This window comes from Myotis daubentonii, chromosome 5 (assembly GCF_963259705.1).
Source record: "Myotis daubentonii chromosome 5, mMyoDau2.1, whole genome shotgun sequence".
NCBI lineage: Eukaryota > Metazoa > Chordata > Mammalia > Chiroptera > Vespertilionidae > Myotis > Myotis daubentonii.
Genome location: NC_081844.1, coordinates 28,294,456 through 28,313,995, shown reverse-complemented (window position 1 = coordinate 28,313,995; position 19,540 = coordinate 28,294,456). Strand labels below are relative to the sequence as shown.

Genomic DNA, 19,540 nt, shown 5'->3' with positions numbered 1-19,540 from the left:
TCCTGACTGGGGAAAAAGAGTGGAGACAGGAAAATGGCTGTCCTCAAACTCAGGGAAAAGGCTCAGATTCGGGAGGGAATTCTCAGCTGCAAAGGTTCCTGCTGAGGATCATGAGGATCTCAACCCCATGCCAGGCTCTGCAGCCCAGAGAGCCAGAGCCAGGAAGAGGTGCACACATAACACCTGGCTGTGAAAATCAGGGCCCACATTTGGTTGGTCCTTTCAACAGAACCAAACTATTGAACAGCTCTGCTTCTCTTTTGAAAAGACCTCTTTGCCTTGGTGACACTGTGGACACCAAGTGATTAATGAGCCCTCAAAGGTTTTTCAAGGGAAGAACATCACAGATAGTTGGTTTCTGACTTTAGTTTGTGACACAATTAAACATCCCTTAGGAGACACCTCGTCACTTTTTAGTCAAATCAAAGGAAGAAGATTTCCCTTGGAGGAAATAAATTTATCTCCCGCCTTTGTGCTTATGCAGACACAGCATCAGAGAAAAGTTTTTTCTTTTTTTTAAAAATGTTTGCGCCCCATGGGATCTGAATTGTTTGGAGAGTGCAGACAATAGAACAATTTACTTAATGAGAAGCTATGAGAATTCAACCCTTGAGGTGCTAGAAACTTTAAACCTGCTCCCTTTTCCTCTTTCCTTAATTCCCTGATCACAGCCAAATAAAAATGCAATTGGGCTTCCCAGGGACAGACATTGGAGAACAGAGCTTCAGTGATATTCTTCAACGAAGGTCATTGTATTCCAGAGAGCGCTGGTGGGCTGAGAAGGAAATGGGACAAAGTGGGTGCTGGGCTTCACCTCTGGAGTACTTAGACTGGGACAGTCCTGTATTAGATACTTTACGACAATGAAGTGCCTGTACTTTGAAGGTACTTCAGTTTCCCCTGAAAACTGTCCTTTACTGTCTTTGTTCTCATTTCTTCTCCCTCTCTTTGGAGTCCAGAGCCTCTCCTCAATAAAAATTATTTTCCGAAGAATCTCCACCTCTTTTCTACCCTTTCTCATAACTGTAGGCTCTTCTTGAGTTCCATGTTCAACAATTTATTCATTAACTACTCACCGGAGATCGACTATGCCTGAGGTATTGTCTATTTTGTTATTAATATGATTGCGTGTCTTTATTGCATCCCCTATCTATTTTGCAGCAGATTTGACCTACTGATAAAACTCAATAGTTCTATATCGTTGTTACTGTTGTTTTACCTCAGTGTCCACAATATTATCTACAAATAATATAATTATTTCTGTCATTCAGCTTTCAGGCTAATTTTCTTGCCCCAATTTTCCACTCTCCTTAAATGTTCAGCAAAATATCAAATAATTGAATTTGGAATTGGCTGTATTGTTCTGTTTGTGAACTTAACAAAAATATTTTCGTGAGTTAATGTATAATATCATGTTCTCTGCCGCTTTCAAACAACTGTTCTTTATTGAATTAAGAAATTGCCATTGGCTTCTTCATTTAGCAAAAGGAAACCAATTATATGATGAGCTTGGAGATTTCTTTTTTGTGTTGTAGTTGATGCTTTTGGTCTCAATCTGTATTACACATCAAACATTTGTATATGTTGAGCACCTACTAAGTGCCAGGCACCTGATAAGTGCCTGGAATGACAATGGTGAGCAAAAACAGTTACAACTTATAACCCACAAATGAACATAAAGTGACCAACAGGAGAGGCACTTTAAAGAATAGTACAGGATGCTCCAACTGTGGGCCTCACACACTCTGCCCTCCCTGACCCCAATTATCTGTTTGCTATCTCACAGGTCTCTCAAATCCCTTCTGTTAGCAAGCTCACCAACCCAAGTGCAACTGGAAATTTGGTTCTCTTAGTCCCAAATGCTTGTGCTGTTTGAATTTCTCCTAATTCACTATTATCCATCCTTCCTCTCATAGTTCAAGTATTTGTATTTTAGGGAAGCCTTTTCTACCCATCTCTACAGACTCAATGGATCCTCAGTAATATTTTTTCTCTCCTTATTTAATCTGCATCCGACATTAGTAATAGTGGAACATGTTTATCATTGAAAATATAAACATTTTCTTTCTTTTTAAATTAAAAATATTGGGCCCTAACCGGTTTGGCTCAGTGGATAGAGCGTCGGCCTCCAGACTGAAAGGTCCCAGGTTCGATTCCAGTCAGTGGCATGTGCCTTGGTTGCGGGCACATCCCCAGTGGGGGGTGTGCAGGAGGCAGCTGATTGATGTTTTTCTCTCATTGATGTTTCTAACTCTTTATCCCTCTCCCTTCCTCTCTGTAAAAAATAAAAAAATATATATTAAAAAAATATTGGGATAATATTGGTTAATAACAATGCATAAGTTTTAGGTGAAAAACTTATAATACATCATGTGTATATCATATTGTGTGCTCACGACTCAATGTCTTGTTTCCATCCATCACCAAATATTTCACTCCATTTTACTTCCTTTATCTCCCCCCCCCCCAATCTCTACCTCCTCTGGTGACCACCATACTGCTATCTATGAATATGAGTTTGATTTATTTGTTCATTTGTTGATTTCTGTTTTATATTCAACATATGAGTAAAGTCACATGGTTCTTGTTGATTTACATCTGATTTATTTCACTTAGCAGGATGCTCTCAAGATCCATCCACGTTGGCACAAATGGCAGTATTTCATAGTTTTAATGTCTGAGGAGTATATGCACCTCATGTTCTTTACCAAATCATCTGTTCCATGTCTTGGTTATTGTGAATAATGCTGCAATAAGCATAAAGCTACATACATATATCTTTATCAATAAATGTTTTTCAACGTTTTCAGTAGGATACTCTGAAAAGGAATTCCTGGGTGATAAGGTAACCTATTCTTCACAGTTTTTATAAATCTCTATACTGTTTTGCATAGAAGCTGCACCAATTTTCCTTCCCACAACCTTCACTTTTCTCCACAGCATCTCAGAACTTATTTCTTTTCTTATTGATAACAGCCATTCTAACAGGTATGAGGTGGTATCACATTTGGACTTTATTTGCATTTCCCCTATAGCTAGTGCAGTTGAGCATTTTTACATATATCTGTTGGCTATCTGTATGTCTTCTTGGGAAAAGTATCTGTTCAGGTCCGCAGCCCATTTTTTAATTACACTGTTTGTTTGTTGTTGTTCAGTTGTATGAGTTCTTATACACTTTGAAAATTAGCCCCTTTATCAGAGGTATTATTTGCAAATATCTTCTCCCATTAGACTAGTTGCCTTTTGATTTTCAAATCTTAAATTTGCCTTTCAATTTTTAGGATAATTTCATTTATAGATACTTTGAATAATTTTAAATGAAGCCTATTTTTTTAAGTTTATGCCACTGACTATAATGCAAAATGTCTCCACTTGAGAGCATTTAAACATGCACACATGCCCTCACACATGCTTTCTATTTTATTAATATGGTAGTGTGTTTTTGTTCTCCCCTAGTGTCAATGTAGTCTATATGTATCTTCCTCTTCTTGGAAGATTCTACTTGGCATGAAGTCTCTGAAAGAGGAAGCCATCGGGATCTTCATTAATTAGAAGCGCTGCATGGCAGTAAAAAATAAAGGTAACAAACCAGTTAAGTTTATGATGATGATTGGCAAACTGTAATAGAAATACTAGTACTGATCACCATGTGAGACAGATTTATTGTGATGTTAAGAACAGAATTTCCCTTTCATCACGTGTTCACTTTATGTCACAGAAACTACAATAGAAAAATTATATGCATCATCTCATTTAATTACTCACCCATCTTACATTGCAGGGAATATTTACTACTCCCCTGGTGTAAGTGAGGTATATGCAGGTAAGAGGGATTAAATAACTTTGTCACACATATTTGACATGGTAGACTAAATTCTATTTCAGGAAATCTGACTCAAGATCCAACTTTCTAAATCACAGCCCTATACTGTATTTAGAAGAGTTACATATCAAAAACAATTGTAATGAAAGAATAAATTAAAATGATAACAATTACTGTATTTAGTGGAACTTACTAAAATAAAGGCATTTTGCACCAGACAAAGTGATAAGAGTAGTAACCATATTTTTAGAAAGAAATGAAATAGACACATAGAGGGTTAACTATGACATCAATATAAAGCATCAGGTCACACAGAATTAAGTATGTTTGAGTTGAAAATACATGCTTTAGTTCCCAATATTAAATGAAAGAAACATGGAGGTTATCAAAGAAAAAGCCTTAAATGTCTTTATGTATTTCAAAAGGTTCATATTAAAGAAGAAATTGGGTAATGTCCATAAATTTAGATAAGTGAATTAGAACCAGTCTGTAGAGCATTAAAAACAGAGAGAAAGTTTCTGTTAACTTAGTGAAAGTCTGAATAATTACTACAATTTAAAATAAAATTGGGGCCCTAACTGGTTAGTCTCAGTGGATAGAGCATCTGCCTGCGGACTGAAGAGTCCCAGGTTCGATGCCGGTCAAGGGCATGTACCTTGGTTGCAGGCACATCCCCAGTAGGGCGTGTGCAGGAGGTAGCTGATCGATGTTTCTCTCTCATTGATGTTTCTAACTCTCTATCCCTCTTTCTTCCTCTCTGTGAAAAATCAATAAAATATATTTAAAAGAAATAAAACAAAATTGGGTTACCAGTTAAACGAGTGAATCACTGTCATTGGAATGACTACTAGATCATGAATGATGTCCACACAAAGGTGGAATCAAAAGTTGATGACTCCCTTAGATGCCTTTTGGCTGTTTACTGAATGTTGCTTTTGTCTCCTTCTTCATAAGATAAACCAGCTGCATGGAAACAGAAAACCACACAGAAGTGTCACAATTCCTGCTCCTGGGTTTCTCAGATGACCCTAAACTGCAGCCCCTCCTCTGTGGAGTGTTCCTGTGCATGTACCTGTTCACTGTGCTCGGAAACCTGCTCATCATTGTGGCCATCAGCTCTGACTCCCACCTCCACACGCCCATGTATTTCTTTCTCGCCAACCTGTCCTTTGTTGACATCTGTTTCACCTCCACCACGGTCCCAAAGATGCTGGTGAATGTCCAGGCACAGAGCAAAAACATCTCCTACATCGGATGCCTCATTCAGGTGTATTTTTTTATGACTTTTGGTGGAATGGACAACTTCCTTCTGACTGTGATGGCCTATGACCGGTATGTGGCCATCTGCCACCCCCTGTACTACACAGTCGTCATGAACCCACGCTTCTGTGGCATTCTGGTTCTGATATCTTGGTTCATCATGTTCTGGGACTCTCTGCTTCATACTCTTTTAATAAGGCGACTGACCTTCTGTGTCGGCACTGAAATCCCACATTTCTTCTGTGAACTGGCTCAGATCCTCAAGGTGGCCTGCTCTGACACCCTCATCAATAACATCGTCTTGTATGTGGCTACCGCCCTCCTGGGTGTGCTTCCTCTCACAGGGATTCTGTTTTCTTACTCCAAGATTGTCTCCTCTTTAATGAGAATATCCTCTGCGGGAGGGAAATATAAAGCATTTTCCACCTGTGGCTCTCACCTGTCTGTGGTCTCCTTGTTTTATGGGACAAGTCTGGGGGTCTACCTCAGTTCCGCTCTGAATCATTCTTCCCTACAAAACTCAGTTGCCTCAGTCATGTACACCCTGGTCACCCCCATGCTGAACCCCTTCATCTACAGCCTGAGGAACAAGGATGTGAAGGGGGCCCTGAGAAGACTCCTCAACCTACCAGCATCTTGTCTGTGATAGAGCTCTGGCCTCAGAACTAAGTGTACATTGTGTGCCCAAAGGTAAATGTTGCAAATTTAAATATCTGGTTCTTTTTCACTTGTAAAAGACATGTTTGTTTTATCTAGTTCCAAAACATGTGTGATTTTGCTTCTGTTTTTATTTGCATTAGTTTCATATTAGCTACTCACTGAAAAATTCCTTTTTTACTTTTCTTCCCTCTATTCTGTCTACAATGTTTCATGGTTCATCAACATTTTTCAGCTATTTTTAAGATTTCTAATTTTATGCCACAGCAGGTTTAGCTCAGTGGATAGAGGGTCAACCTGGGGACTGAAGAATCCCGGGGTTGAATCCTGTCAAAGGCATATGCCCAGGCTGTGGGCTTGATCCCAGGTGGGGGCGTGTAGGAGGAAGCCAATCAATGATTCTCTCTCATCATTGATGTTTCCATCTCTCTCTCTCCCTTGCCCTTCCACTCTCTGAAATCAATAAAATGTATATTTTTAAAAAGAATTATTAGTTTAAATTTAAAGCACTTATCATATCAATACTGACTTAGTTTCCCAAAAAGTTGTCCTCATATGTTGCCGATCTTCACCTTAATTGGGTTATACACTTATTTTTCCAAATCGAATTATATGAAAATCATACAGTAATCAGGACAACATGCTTATGATATCAGGACTCTACTTGTTTCTTCATATGGATGCCTTAATTTCATCTTAAAAACATCTCTTTTATATATTTTCTCTCATTCACTTCACTTTTCAAAAGAATAGACTGCAAGGAAGTTGGACTACAACCTGGCAAGCTGACTTTGCTATCCTACCTTACATAGGAACTGTGATGTGGTTTTCAAGTTCAGAGTAGGAATCTAGATTTGAAAGATGGTTTCTTCAGATGCCCTATAGGAATTTACCCGCTGGAAAACTGAAAAGTGTCATTCTTTATTATCCTTCCTTCCATCCATCTTCCCTCATTTCCTTTTTTATTTGACTAATATTTCCCATTATTGCAATTTGAGAGACCTCTAAGATCCCAAACTGTATAATAATGAGTACAATACAATAAGAGTTGCTTTCTCATGTGATTTCATTTTATTCTGGAACTCTGTGGGGGTGCCTCAGGAAGAAGAGGTACACTTATGTGGAACATGTTTGGACCTTGATTCTTTGAGGGAAGAATGTTGACAGAATTGAGTCTGCAAGGAAGCATGGAGGAGTACATGCTGTCAACATTTCCCCCACATTCCCTGAGATCCTCTCACCATTTCCATTGCATGACTGGCAACATCCAGTACCAGCTGGAACCTATTTTGCCCAATATGTGGTAGCAGAACTGACAGGGAATTATGTCCTATCAGAGACAGCTCTTGATGGAGAGGTGTAGAGGATAGCTTGTCTTTCCTCCTTTATCTGGAATAATGCTGAGGTTTATGTTTTTACCATTTACCGGAATTTCCCCTGGAGATGAAATCTCTGCTTATTCACAGTGGTAGGTGCCATATGCAAGCTTCATTTGATAATTTGATATATTTTCTTTTGTGTATCAATTCCCCTCTCTCTCATCTATGGTTCGGGCTCCTTCCAATAAAGTGTTAGCACATTAATTCTTGTCTCAGCATCTGCTTTCTGCGTAAACAAAAGTCAACACAGGGGATAATATGTGATCAATTAAGATAATATTATGAAAGAAATTAGGGACTTTGGAGAAACAACAGAAACTAATTGTTGGGGATACAGGAAGGACTGTAAAATTACTCAAAAGCCATAATTTCTTATAGAGGAAAGACTTACTTAATGAGACTTAAATTCATCTTGATTTAATTTAATCCAATGTGTATATATTGTCTAATTTACAAATTGAGGGAGGAACTAGAGAGATACAAATGATTTTATTGTGGAGTGGTGAGCATAAGAATGTTGGTATGTAGCAGGTCCTGTTGAAAGAAAAGTTTTTAACTCACATTGAATAATTCCTGGAATAACTCTTTAAAATTTATGTTTTAATATTTTTATTGAGATATAGTTTACACACATAAAATTCTTCAATTGATGTAGTAAGTTCAATTATCTTAAATTTGTAGAGTTATATAATCATTAACAATATCCAATTTTACAATCTTTAATCACCTTAAAAATACACTTTGACCCGTTTAAAGTTAATTACCACAATCACGTTCGCCTTAGGAAATACCTGGCTACTTTCTATCTTAATACATTTGTGTTTTCTACATATTTCATATAAATTGAATCATAAAAATATGTGGCCTTTTGTATCTGGTTTCTTCTGTTTAGTGAATTGTTGGGGTCATTCATGTAGAAGTATGTGTCAATATTTTATTTCTTTTATTGCAGAATAGGCTTCTATTGTATGTTTATACCTCATTTTGCTTCTCCATTTACAGTTCATGAACATTTAGATATTACCAGTTTGGAGATATTGATAATGCTGCTGTGAACATTGGACATTTTCATTTGTCTTGAGTAGATACCTTGGAGTGCAATTACGGGGTCATATCATAAATATACGTTTAACGTTTTACGAGGCTACCATGGTACCTTTTAAAGTGGAAACACCAGTTTAAATTCTCATGATGAATTCATGAAGGTTTCATATTTTCCACATCTTCACAATACTTAGTATGCATGAAAAACTGCTAATAGGAGAATATGCTTGAGCATTGAATAAAAATGAGAAGTGTAACTTGCAGATATGTTAGGTAATATTCAAGAGACATTCAAGAGTATGACAATAAGGAGATATATGGAGCTATGGCTGAGTTACTAGAAATAGGTTAGATACATAGATGGACATCAGACCATTGAGGTCATTATAATTTTTTCATTTGTTTATACAACAAATGACATTATTGCTTCTTTCCCCGCCCTAAGGCCTTCTTCTCCATGCAAAGACTCTCTTGACTAGAGGTTGCTGTTTTAGGTTCATTCTCTGTGAAACTGAGGAAAACCAGGGTTTTCCCCTCATGCCGGGGTTCTTATTCCGGCATCTAGAAGGGTTCAGGAATCTGGAGAAGGCCGTGCGTAAATGACATAGGAATCCGGGGACTAATAAAGTGTCCGGAAACGAAATATAATTTTGAAAGGCATTGAGGGTCAGAGGAGCTTAGCTAAAGGAGCTAAGATCCAAGATCTTAAGTCTAAGGTCTTAGGTTCTCCCATCCCCAAGACCCCATGCTTTTTATTAACAACTTGTCCTGAGGCGAGGCAGGGATACACACTTCAAAAGGTATACAGAAACATTGTCAGAATGGGAGAATTAGCCTATGGCTGTTCAGGTGTTTGGCCAGTAGGAGGCAATAATATGTAGATTAAGATGCCCTGTACCTGTCTGGCAGCCACAATCAATAATCCCTTTTCAGAACTGGGGAAATGCCTTTAGCCATTCCCAACAGCTGACTACATGTGTGACTCAACCCTGTTGAGTCCCCAAGTCTCATCAACCTTTTGATGAAACTCTTGAAATTATGACATGCTGGAATTGGTTCCCGGCACCCTCACTCCATTTTTATCTGCATTTTCCATTTTTGGATCTTCTTGGTCATGGTCGATGAGTAGTTTTCCTCCAGGAGTGGTTTTGCTTTTAGGAAAATATAATGCACATTTGGGTATCAGTAGTGACCTTAAGACCACCTACAGAAGCAGAAGCCATAGATTATCCCTTTGATCCTCCTCTTACTAGTGCACCTCATTCACCTTCTATCCCTATAACAGACTAATAAAAATCACGGAAGAGGTTCTCCCAAAATTTATACCAAAAAATAGTTGATTCAAGGAAAAACAAAATAATCAAATTTAAATAAATTGGAGCACATCCAACCATAAAGCTTCTGAATAGCAATGGACACCTTCAAGCAAATGAACAGGGAAACTTCAGAATAGGAGAAAATATTTGCAAATCATATATCTTATGAGAGGTTAATATCCAAAATATATTAACAACTCACACAGCTTGATAGCACAATCCAAACGATCTAATTGAAAAATGGGCAGAGGATTTGAATAGACATTTTTCTGAAGATGACATACGGATGGATAACAGGTACATGAAAATGTAATTGGGTCAGGTGGGGGCAGAGTAGGTGCAAGGTACACTCACCCACTCCCAGGACCAAACTGGAATTACTACTAAAATAGAAAACAATCAACTTGAATAACCATCTGAAGTGTAGCTGCTCAGAAGTCTGATAATCAAGGGTTTAAGGAACAAGCTCCATCCAGACTGGGGAAAAAGAGTGGAGACAGGAAAATGGCTGTCCTCACACTCGTGGGCAGAGGCTGAGATTCGGGAGGGAATTCTCAGCTGCAGAGGTTCCTGCTGAGGATCATGGGGATCTCAACCCCATGCCAGGCTCTGCAGCCCAGAGAGCCAGAGCCAGGAAGAGGTGCACACATAACACCTGGCTGTGAAAATCAGCGCCCACATTTGGTTGGTCCTTTCAACAGAACCAAACTATTGAACAGCTCTGCTTCTCTTTTGAAAGGACCTCTTTGCCTTGGTGACACTGTGGACACCAAGTGATTCATGAGCCCTCAAGATTTTTTCAAGGGAAGAAAATCACACACAGTTGGTTTCTGACTTTGGTTCGTGACGCAATTAAACATCCCTTAGGAGACACCTCGTCACTTTTCAGTCAAATCAAAGGAAGAAGATTTCCCGTGAAGGAAATAAATTTATCTTCTGCTTTTGCTGTTTATGCTGACAAGGCATCAGAGACAAGTTTATCCATTTTTTTTTTATCTTTGTGCCCCATGGGATCTGAATTGTTTGAAGAGTGCAGACAATAGAACAATTTACTTAATGAGAAGCTATGAGAATTCAACCCTTGAGATGCTAGAAACTTTAAACATGTTCCCTTTTCCTCTTTCCTTAATTCCCTGATCACAGCCAAATAAAAACGCAACTGGGCTTCCCAGGGACAGACATTGGAGAACAGAGCTTCAGTGATATTCTTCAGAGAAGGTCATTGTATTCCAGAGAGCGCTGGTGGGCTGAGAAGGAAATGGGACAAAGTGGGTGCTGGGCTTTACCTCTGGATTACTTAGACTGGGACAGTCCTGTATTATATAGTTTATGACAATGAAGTGCCTGTACTTTGAAGGTACTTTAGTTTCCCATGAAATCTCTCTTGTACAGTCTTTGTTCTCATTTCTTCTCCCTCTCTTTGGAGTCCAGAGCCTCTCCTCAATAATAATTATTTTCTGAAGAATCTCCACCTCTTCTCTACTCTTTCCCATAACTGTAGGCTCTTCTTGATTTCCATGTTCAACAATTTATTCATTAACTACTCACCAGAGATCGACTATGCCTGAGGTATTGTCTATTTTGTTATTAATATGATTGGGTGTCTTTACTGCATTCCCTATCTATTTTGCAGCAGATTTGACTTACTGATAAAACTTAATAGTTCTATATAGTTGTTATTGTTGTTTCACCTCAATGTCCACAATTTTATCTACAAATAATATAATTATTTCTGTCATTCAGCTTTCAGGCTAATTTCCTTGCCTCAATTTTTCACTCTCCTTAAATGTTCAGCAAAATATCAAATAATTGAATTTGGAATTGGCTGTATTGTTCTGTTTGTGAACTTAAAAATATTTTCGTGAGTTAATGTATAATATCATGTTCTCTGCCGCTTTCAAACAACTGTTCTTTATTGAATTAAGAAATTGCCATTGGTTTCTTCATTTAGCAAAAGGAAACCAACTATATGATGAGCTTGGAGATTTCTTCTTTGTGTTTTAGTTGATGCTTTTGGTCTCAATCTGTATTACACATCAAACATTTGTATATGTTGAGCACCTACTAAGTGCCAGGCACCTGATAAGTGCCTGGAATGACAATGGTGAGCAAAAACAGTTACAACTTATAACTCACAAATGAACATAAAGTGACCAACATGAGAGGCACTTTAAAGAACAGTACAGGATACTCCCACTGTGAGCCTCACACACTCTGCCCTCCCTGACCCCAATTATCTGTTTGCTATCTCACTGGTCTCTCAAATCCCTTCTGTTAGCAAGCTCACCGACCCAAGTGCAACTGGAAATTTGGTTCTCTTAGTCCCAAATGCTTGTGCTGTTTGAATTTCTCCTAATTCACAATTATCCATCCTTCCTCTCATAGTTCAAGTATTCGTATTTTAGGGAAGCCTTTTCTACCCATCTCTACAGACTCAATGGATCCTCAGTAATATTTTTTCTGTCCTTAATTAATCTGCATCCTCTAGACATTAGTTATAGTGGAACATCTTTATCATTGAATATAAATACCTTTACTTACTTTTTAAATTAAAAATATTGGGATACTATTGGTTAATAACAATGCATAAGTTTAGGTGTAAAACTTATAATACATCATCTGTATATTATTTTGTGTGCTCACCACTCAATGTCTAGCTTCCACCCATCACCAAATATTTGGCTCCATTTTACTTCCTTTATTTCCCACCCACTCCCAATCTCCTACTCCTCTGGTAACCACCATACTGCTATCTATGAATATGATTTTGATTTATTTGTTCATTTATTGATTTCTGTTTTATATTCAACATAGGAGTAAAGTCACATGGTTCTTGTGGATTTCCATCTGATTTATTTCACTTAGCAGGATGCTCTCAAGATCCATGCATGTTGGCACAAATGGCAGTATTTCATAGTTTTAATGTCTGAGAAGCATATGCACCTCATGTTCTTTACCCAATCATCTCCCCAGGGAAACTAAGGTTGTTCCATGTCTTGGTTATTGTGACTAATGCTGCAATGAGCATAAAGATACATACGTATATCTTTATCATAAATGTTTTTCAACTTTTCCAGTAGGATACTCTGAAAAGGAATTCCAGGGTGATAAGGTAACCTATTCTTTACAGTTTTTATAAATCTCTATACTGTTTTGCATAGAGGCTGCACCAAATTTCCTTCCCACAAACTTCACTTTTCTCCACAGCGTCTCAAAAACTTATTTCTTTTCTTATTGATAACAGCCATTCTAACAGGTATGAGGTGGTATCACATTTGGACTTTATTTGCATTTCCCCTATAGCTAGTGCAGTTGAGCATTTTTTCATATATCTATTGGCTATCCTTATGTCTTCTTGGGAAAAGTATCTGTTCAGGTCCGCAGCCCATTTTTTAATTACACTGTTTGTTTGTTGTTGTTCAGTTGTATGAGTTCTTATACACTTTGAATATTAGCCCCTTTATCAGAGGCATTATTTGCAAATATCTTCTCCCATTTGACTAGTTGCCTTTTTATTTTCAAATCTTAAATTTGCCTTTCAATTTTTAGGATAATTTCATTTATAGACACTTTGAATAATTTTAAATGAAGCCTATTTTTTTAAGTTTATGCCACTGATTTTAATGCAACACGTCTCCACTTAATAGCATTTAAACATGCACACATGCCCTCACACATGCTTTCTATTTTATTAAAATGGTAGTGTGTTTTTGTTTTCCCCTAGTATCAATGTAGTCTATATGTATCTTCCTCTTCTTGGAAGATTCTACTTGGCATGAAGTCTCTGAAAGAGAAAGCCATATGGTTCTTCATTAATTTGAAGCGCTGCATGGCAATAAAAATGAAGGTAACAAACCGGTTAAGTTTATGATGATGACTGGCAAACTGTAATAGAAATACTAGTACTGATCACCATGCAGGAGAGATTTATTGTGATGTTAAGAACAGAAATTCCCTTTTGTCATATGTCCACTTTATGTCACAGAAACTACAATAGAAAAATTATATGCATCATCTCATTTAATTACTCACCCACCTTACATTGCAGGGAATATTTACTACTCCCCTGGTGTAAGTGAGGTATATGCAGGTAAGAGGGATTAAATAACTTTGTTGAGGTCACACATGTGTAACATGGTAGACTAAATTCTATTCCAGGAAATCTGACTCAAGATCCAACTTTCTAAATCACAGGTCTATACTGTATTTAGACAGAGTTACATATCGAAAACAATTGTAATGAAAGATTAAATTAAAATGATAACAATTACTGTATTTAGAGAGAACATATGAAAATTAAAGGCATTTTTGAACCACACAAAGTGGTAAAAGCAGTAACCATATTTTTTGAAAAAAATGCAATAAGGCACATGGAGAATTAACTGTGACATCAATGCAAAGCATCAGGTCACACAGAATTAAGAATTTTTGAGTTGAAACGACATGTTCTAATTACTATTATGAAATAAAAGAAACATGGAGATTATCAAAGAAGAGGCCTTAAATGTCCTTATGTATTTGAAAGGTTCATATTAAAGAAGAAATTGGCTAATGTCCATAAATTCAGATAAGTTGCCTTTTTATTTAGAACCAGTCTGTAGAGCATAAAAAGAGAGACAAAGTTTCTGTTAACTTAATGAGAGTCTGAATAATTACTACAATTTAAAATAAAATTGGGTTTCCACTTAAATGAGGGAATCACTGTCATTGGAATGACTACTAGATCATGAATGATGTCCACACAAAGGTGGAATCAAAAGTTGATGACTCCCTTAGATGCCTCTTGGCTGTTTACTGAATGTTGCTTTTGCCTCCTTCTTCATAAGATAAACCAGCTGCATGGAAGCAGAAAACCACACAGAAATGTCACAATTCCTGCTCCTGGGTTTCTCAGATGACCCTAAACTGCAGCCCCTCCTCTGTGGAGTGTTCCTGTGCATGTACCTGTTCACTGTGCTCGGAAACCTGCTCATCATTGTGGCCATCAGCTCTGTCGCCCACCTCCACACGCCCATGTATTTCTTCCTCGCCAACCTGTCCTTTGTTGACATCTGTTTCACCTCCACCACGATCCCAAAGATGCTGGTGAATGTCCAGGCACAGAGCAAAAACATCTCCTACATCGGATGCCTCATTCAGGTGTATTTTTTTATGATTTTTGCTGGAATGGACAACTTCCTTCTGACTGTGATGGCCTATGACCGGTATGTGGCCATCTGCCACCCCCTGTATTACACAGTCGTCATGAACCCACGCTTCTGTGGCATTCTGGTTCTGATATCTTGGTTCATCATTTTCTGGTTCTCTCTGCTTCATACTCTTTTAATAAGGCGACTGACCTTCTGTGTCAGCACTGAAATCCCACATTTCTTCTGTGAACTGGCTCAGATCCTCAAAGTGGCCTGCTCTGACACCCTCATCAATAACATCGTCTTGTATGTGTCTGCTGCCTTCCTGGCTGTGCTTCCTTTCATAGGAATTCTGTTTTCTTACTCTAAGATTGTCTCCTCTTTAATGAGAATATCCTCTTCAGGAGGGAAATATAAAGCATTTTCCACCTGTGGCTCTCACCTCTCTGTGGTCTCCTTGTTCTATGGGACAAGCCTAGGGGTCTACCTCAGTTCCGCTCTGACCCATTCTTCCCTACACAACTCAGTTGCCTCAGTCATGTACACCGTGGTCACCCCCATGCTGAACCCCTTCATCTACAGCCTGAGGAACAAGGATGTGAAGGGGGCCCTGAGAAGACTCCTCAACCTACCAGCATCTTGTCTGTGATGGATCACTGGCTTCAGAACTAAGTGTCATTGTGTATCCAAAGGTAAGTGTTGCAAATTTAAATATCTGGTTCTTTTTTACTTGTAAAAGACAGGTTTGTTTTATTCTAGTTCCAAAACGTGTGTGATTTTGTTTTTGTTTGTATTTGTATTAGTTTCTTCTTAGCTACTCCCTGAAAAATTCCTGTTTTACTTTTCTTCCCTCTATGCTGACCACAATATTTCATGTTTCATCAACATTCTTTCAGCTATTCTTAAGATTTTTAATTTTAAGCCCCAGCAGGTTTCGCTCAGTGGATAGAGCATCAGCCTGCGGACTGAAGGATCCCAGGGTTGAACTCAGTCAAAGGCATATGCCCAGGCTGTGGGCATGATCCCCGGAGGGGGCGTGCAGGAGGCAGCCAATCAATGGTTCTCTCTCATCATTGATGTTTCCACCTCTCTCTCCCTTGCCCTTCCACTCTCTGAAATCAATAAAATGTGTATTTTTTAAAAAGAATTATTAGTTCAAATTTAAAGCACTTATCATATCAAGTGCTGACTTAGTTTCCTGAAGTGTTGTCCTCATATGTTGCTGATCTTAAAGTTAATTGGATTGTATGCCTATTTTTCCAGATCAAATTATATGAAAATCATACAGTAATTAGCACAACATGCTTATGTTATCAGGACTCTACTTGTTTCTTCATATGGATGCCTTAATTTCATCTTAAAAACATTTCTTTCAGATATTTTCTCTCATTCACTTCACTTTTCAAAAGAAGAGACTGCAATGAAGTTAGACTACAGCCTGGCAAGCTGACTTTGCTATCTGACCTTACATAGGAACTGTGATGTGGTTTTCAAGTTCAGAGTAGGAATCTAGATTTGAAAGATGGTTTCGTCAGATACCCTATAGGAATTTACCTCCTGGAAAACTGAGAAGTGTCATTCTTTATTATCCTTCCTTCCATCCATCTTCCTTCATTTCCTTTTTTATTTGACTTATATTTTCCCATAACTGCAATTTTGATATAGACCTCTAAGATCCCAAACCGTGTAATAATGAGTACAATACAATAAGAGTTGCTTTCTCATGTGATTTCATTTTATTCTGGAACTCTGTGGGGGTGCCTCAGGAAGAAGAGTTACCCTTAAGTGGAACTTGTTTGGAACTTAATTCTTTAAGGGAAGAATATTGACAGAATTGAGTCTGCAAGGAAGCATGGAAGAGTACATGCTGTCAACATTTCCCCCACATTCCCTGAGATCCTCTCACCATTTCCATTGCATGACTGGCAACATCCAGTACCAGCTGGAACCTATTTTGCCCAATATGTGGTAGCAGAACTGACAGGGAATTATGTCCTATCAGAGACAGCTCTTGATGGAGAGGTGTAGAGTATAGCATGTCTTTCCTCCTTTATCTGGAATAATGCTGAGGTTTATGTTTGTTTTTTTTACCATTTACCAGAATTTCCCCTGAAGATGAAATCTCTGCTTACTTACAGTGGTAGGTGTTATATGCAAGCTTCTTTTGATAATTTGATGTATTTTCTTTTGTGTATCAGTTCCCCTCTCTCTCATCTATCTTCCTGGCTCCTTCCAATAAAATGTTTGCCATAAATCCTTGACTCAGCATCTGCTTTCTGCGTGAACAATAATCAACACAGGGGATAATAATGTGATCAATTAAGATAATATCATGAAAGAAATTAGGGACTTTGGAGAAAAAACAGAAACTAATTGTTGGTGATTCAGGAAGGACTGTAAAATTACTCAAAAGCTATAATTTGTTATATATAGAGGAAAGACTTACCTGATGAGACTTAATTCATCTTCATTTAATTTAATCCAATGTGTATTTATTGTCTACTTTACAAATTGAGGGAGGAACTAGAGAGATACAAATGATTGCACTGTGGAGTGGTGAGCATAAGAATGTTGCTGCGTATCAGGTCCAGTTAAAAGAAAAGTTTTTAACTCACATTGAGTAATTCTAGGAATAACTCTTTAACATTTATGTGTTAATATTTTTATTGAGATATAGTTTACACACATAAAATTCTTCAATTGATGTAATAAGTTCAATTATCTTGGTAAATTTGTAGAGTTATATAATCATTAACAAAATTCAGTTTTACAATCTTTAATCACCTTAAAAATAACCTTTTACCCATTTAAAGTTAATTACCACGATCACGTTCGCCTTAGGAAATCCCTGGCTACTTTCTGTCTTAATACATTTGTGTTTCCTACATATTTTATATAAATTGAATCATAAAAATATGTGGCCTTTTGTATCTGGCTTCTTCTGTTTTGTGAATTCTTGGGGTCATTTATGTAGAAGTATGTGTCAATATTTTATTTCTTTTATTGCAGAATAGGCTTCTATTGTATGTTTATACCTCATTTTGCTTCTCCATTTACAGTTCATGAACATTTAGGTATTACCAGTTTGGAGATATTAATAATGCTGCTGTGAACATTGGACATTTTCATTTGTCTTGGGTAGATACCTTGGAGTGCAATTACTGGGTCATACGGTAAATACATGTTTAACGTTTTACGACGCTACCATGGTACCTTTTAAAGTGGCTACACCAGTTTAAATTCTCATGATGAATTCATGAAGGTTTCATATTTTCCACATCTTCACAATACTTAGTATGCATGAAAAACTGCTAATAGAAGAATATGCTTGAGCAATGAATAAAAATGAGAAGAAGTGTAACTTGCAGATATGTTAGGTAACATTCAAGAGACATTCAAGAGTATGACAATAAGGAGATATATGGAGCTATGGCTGAGTTACTAGAAATAGGTTAGATACATAGATGGACATCAGACCATTGAGGTCATTATAATTTTTTCATTTGTTTATACAACAAATGACATTATTGCTTCTTTCCCAGCCCTAAGGCCTTCTTCTCCATGCAAAGACTCTCTTGACTAGAGGTTGCTGTTTAGGTTCATTTTCTCTGAACCTGAGGAAAACCAGGGTATTTCCCTCATGCCGGGGTTCTTATTCCGGCATCTAGGAGGGTTCAGGAATCTGGAGAAGGCCATAAGTAGATGACCTAGGAATCTGGGGACTAATAAAGAGTCCGGAGACGAAATATAATTTTGAAAGGCATTGAGGGTCAGAGGAGCTTAGCTAAAGGAGCTAAGATCCAAGATCTTAAGTCTAAGGTCTTAGGTTCTCCCCATCCCCAGGACCCCATGCTTTTTATTAACAACTTGTCCTGAGGCGAGACAGGGATACACACTTCAAAGGGTACAGAAACATTGTCAGAATGGGAGAATTAGCCTATGGCTATTTGGGAGTTTGGCCAATAGGAGGCAATAACATGTAGATTAAGATGTCCTGTAACTGTCTGGCAGCCACAATCTATAATCCCTTTTCAGGTGTGAGGAATGCCTTTAGCTATTCCCACAGCTGACTACATGTGGGACTCAACCCTGTTGAGTCCCCAAGTCCACCAACCTTTTGATGAAACTCTTGAAATTATGACATGCTGGAATTGGTTCCCGGCACCCTCACTCCATTTTTATCTGCATTTTCCATTTTTGGATCATCTCGATAATGGAGATGAGTAGTTTTCCTCCAGGAGTGGTTTTGCTTTTAGGATAATATAATGCACATTTGAGTATCAGTTGTGACCTTAAGACCACCTACAGAAGCAGAAGCTATAGATTGTCCCACTGATCCTCCTCTTATTAGTGCACCTCATTCACCTTCTCCCCTTGTAAAAGACTAATAAAAATCACGGAAGTGGTTCTTCCAAAATTTATACGAAAAATAGTTGATTCAAGCAAAAACAAAAGAATCAAATATAAATAAATTGGAGCACATCCAACCCAAAATCTTCTGTATAGCAACGGACACCTTCAACCAAATAAACAGGGAAACTTCAGAATAGGAGAATATATTTGCAAATCATATATCTTATGAGAGGGTAATATCCAAAATATGTTAACAACTGATACAACTTGATAGCACAATCCAAACGATCTAATTGAAAAAGGGGCAGAGGATTTGAATAGACATTTTTCTGAAGATGGCATACAGATGGACAAGAGGTACATGAAAATGTAATCGGGTCAAGGTGGGGGCAGAGTAGGTGCAAGGTACACTCACCCCCTCCCAGGACCAGACTGGAATTACTACTAAAATAGAAAACAATCAACTTGAATAACCACCTGAAGTGTAGCTGCTCAGAAGTCTGATAACCAAAGGTTTAGGGGAACAAGCTCCATCCAGACTGGGGAAAAAGAGTGGAGACAGGAAAATGGCTGTCCTCA

General features: G+C 37.9%; 2 protein-coding genes across 2 annotated transcripts; both read left to right on the top strand.

The window, feature by feature from the left end:
- Positions 1-4,790: 4,790 nt before the first annotated feature.
- LOC132234193 (olfactory receptor 7D4-like) lies at positions 4,791-5,729 on the top strand. Its single transcript, XM_059695235.1, has one exon. The coding sequence runs from the start codon at positions 4,791-4,793 to the stop codon at positions 5,727-5,729; it is 939 nt and encodes a 312-aa protein (XP_059551218.1).
- Positions 5,730-14,318: 8,589 nt separating this feature from the next.
- LOC132234192 (olfactory receptor 7D4-like) lies at positions 14,319-15,257 on the top strand. The gene has a single exon (XM_059695234.1). It carries the CDS (start codon positions 14,319-14,321, stop codon positions 15,255-15,257), a length of 939 nt encoding a protein of 312 aa, XP_059551217.1.
- Positions 15,258-19,540: the final 4,283 nt, after the last annotated feature.

Excerpts from the sequence above, each read along its gene's own strand:
- LOC132234193 (XM_059695235.1), top strand. The coding sequence starts at position 4,791 with ATGGAAACAGAAAACCACACAGAAGTGTCACAATTCCTGCTCCTGGGT.
- LOC132234192 (XM_059695234.1), top strand. The coding sequence starts at position 14,319 with ATGGAAGCAGAAAACCACACAGAAATGTCACAATTCCTGCTCCTGGGT.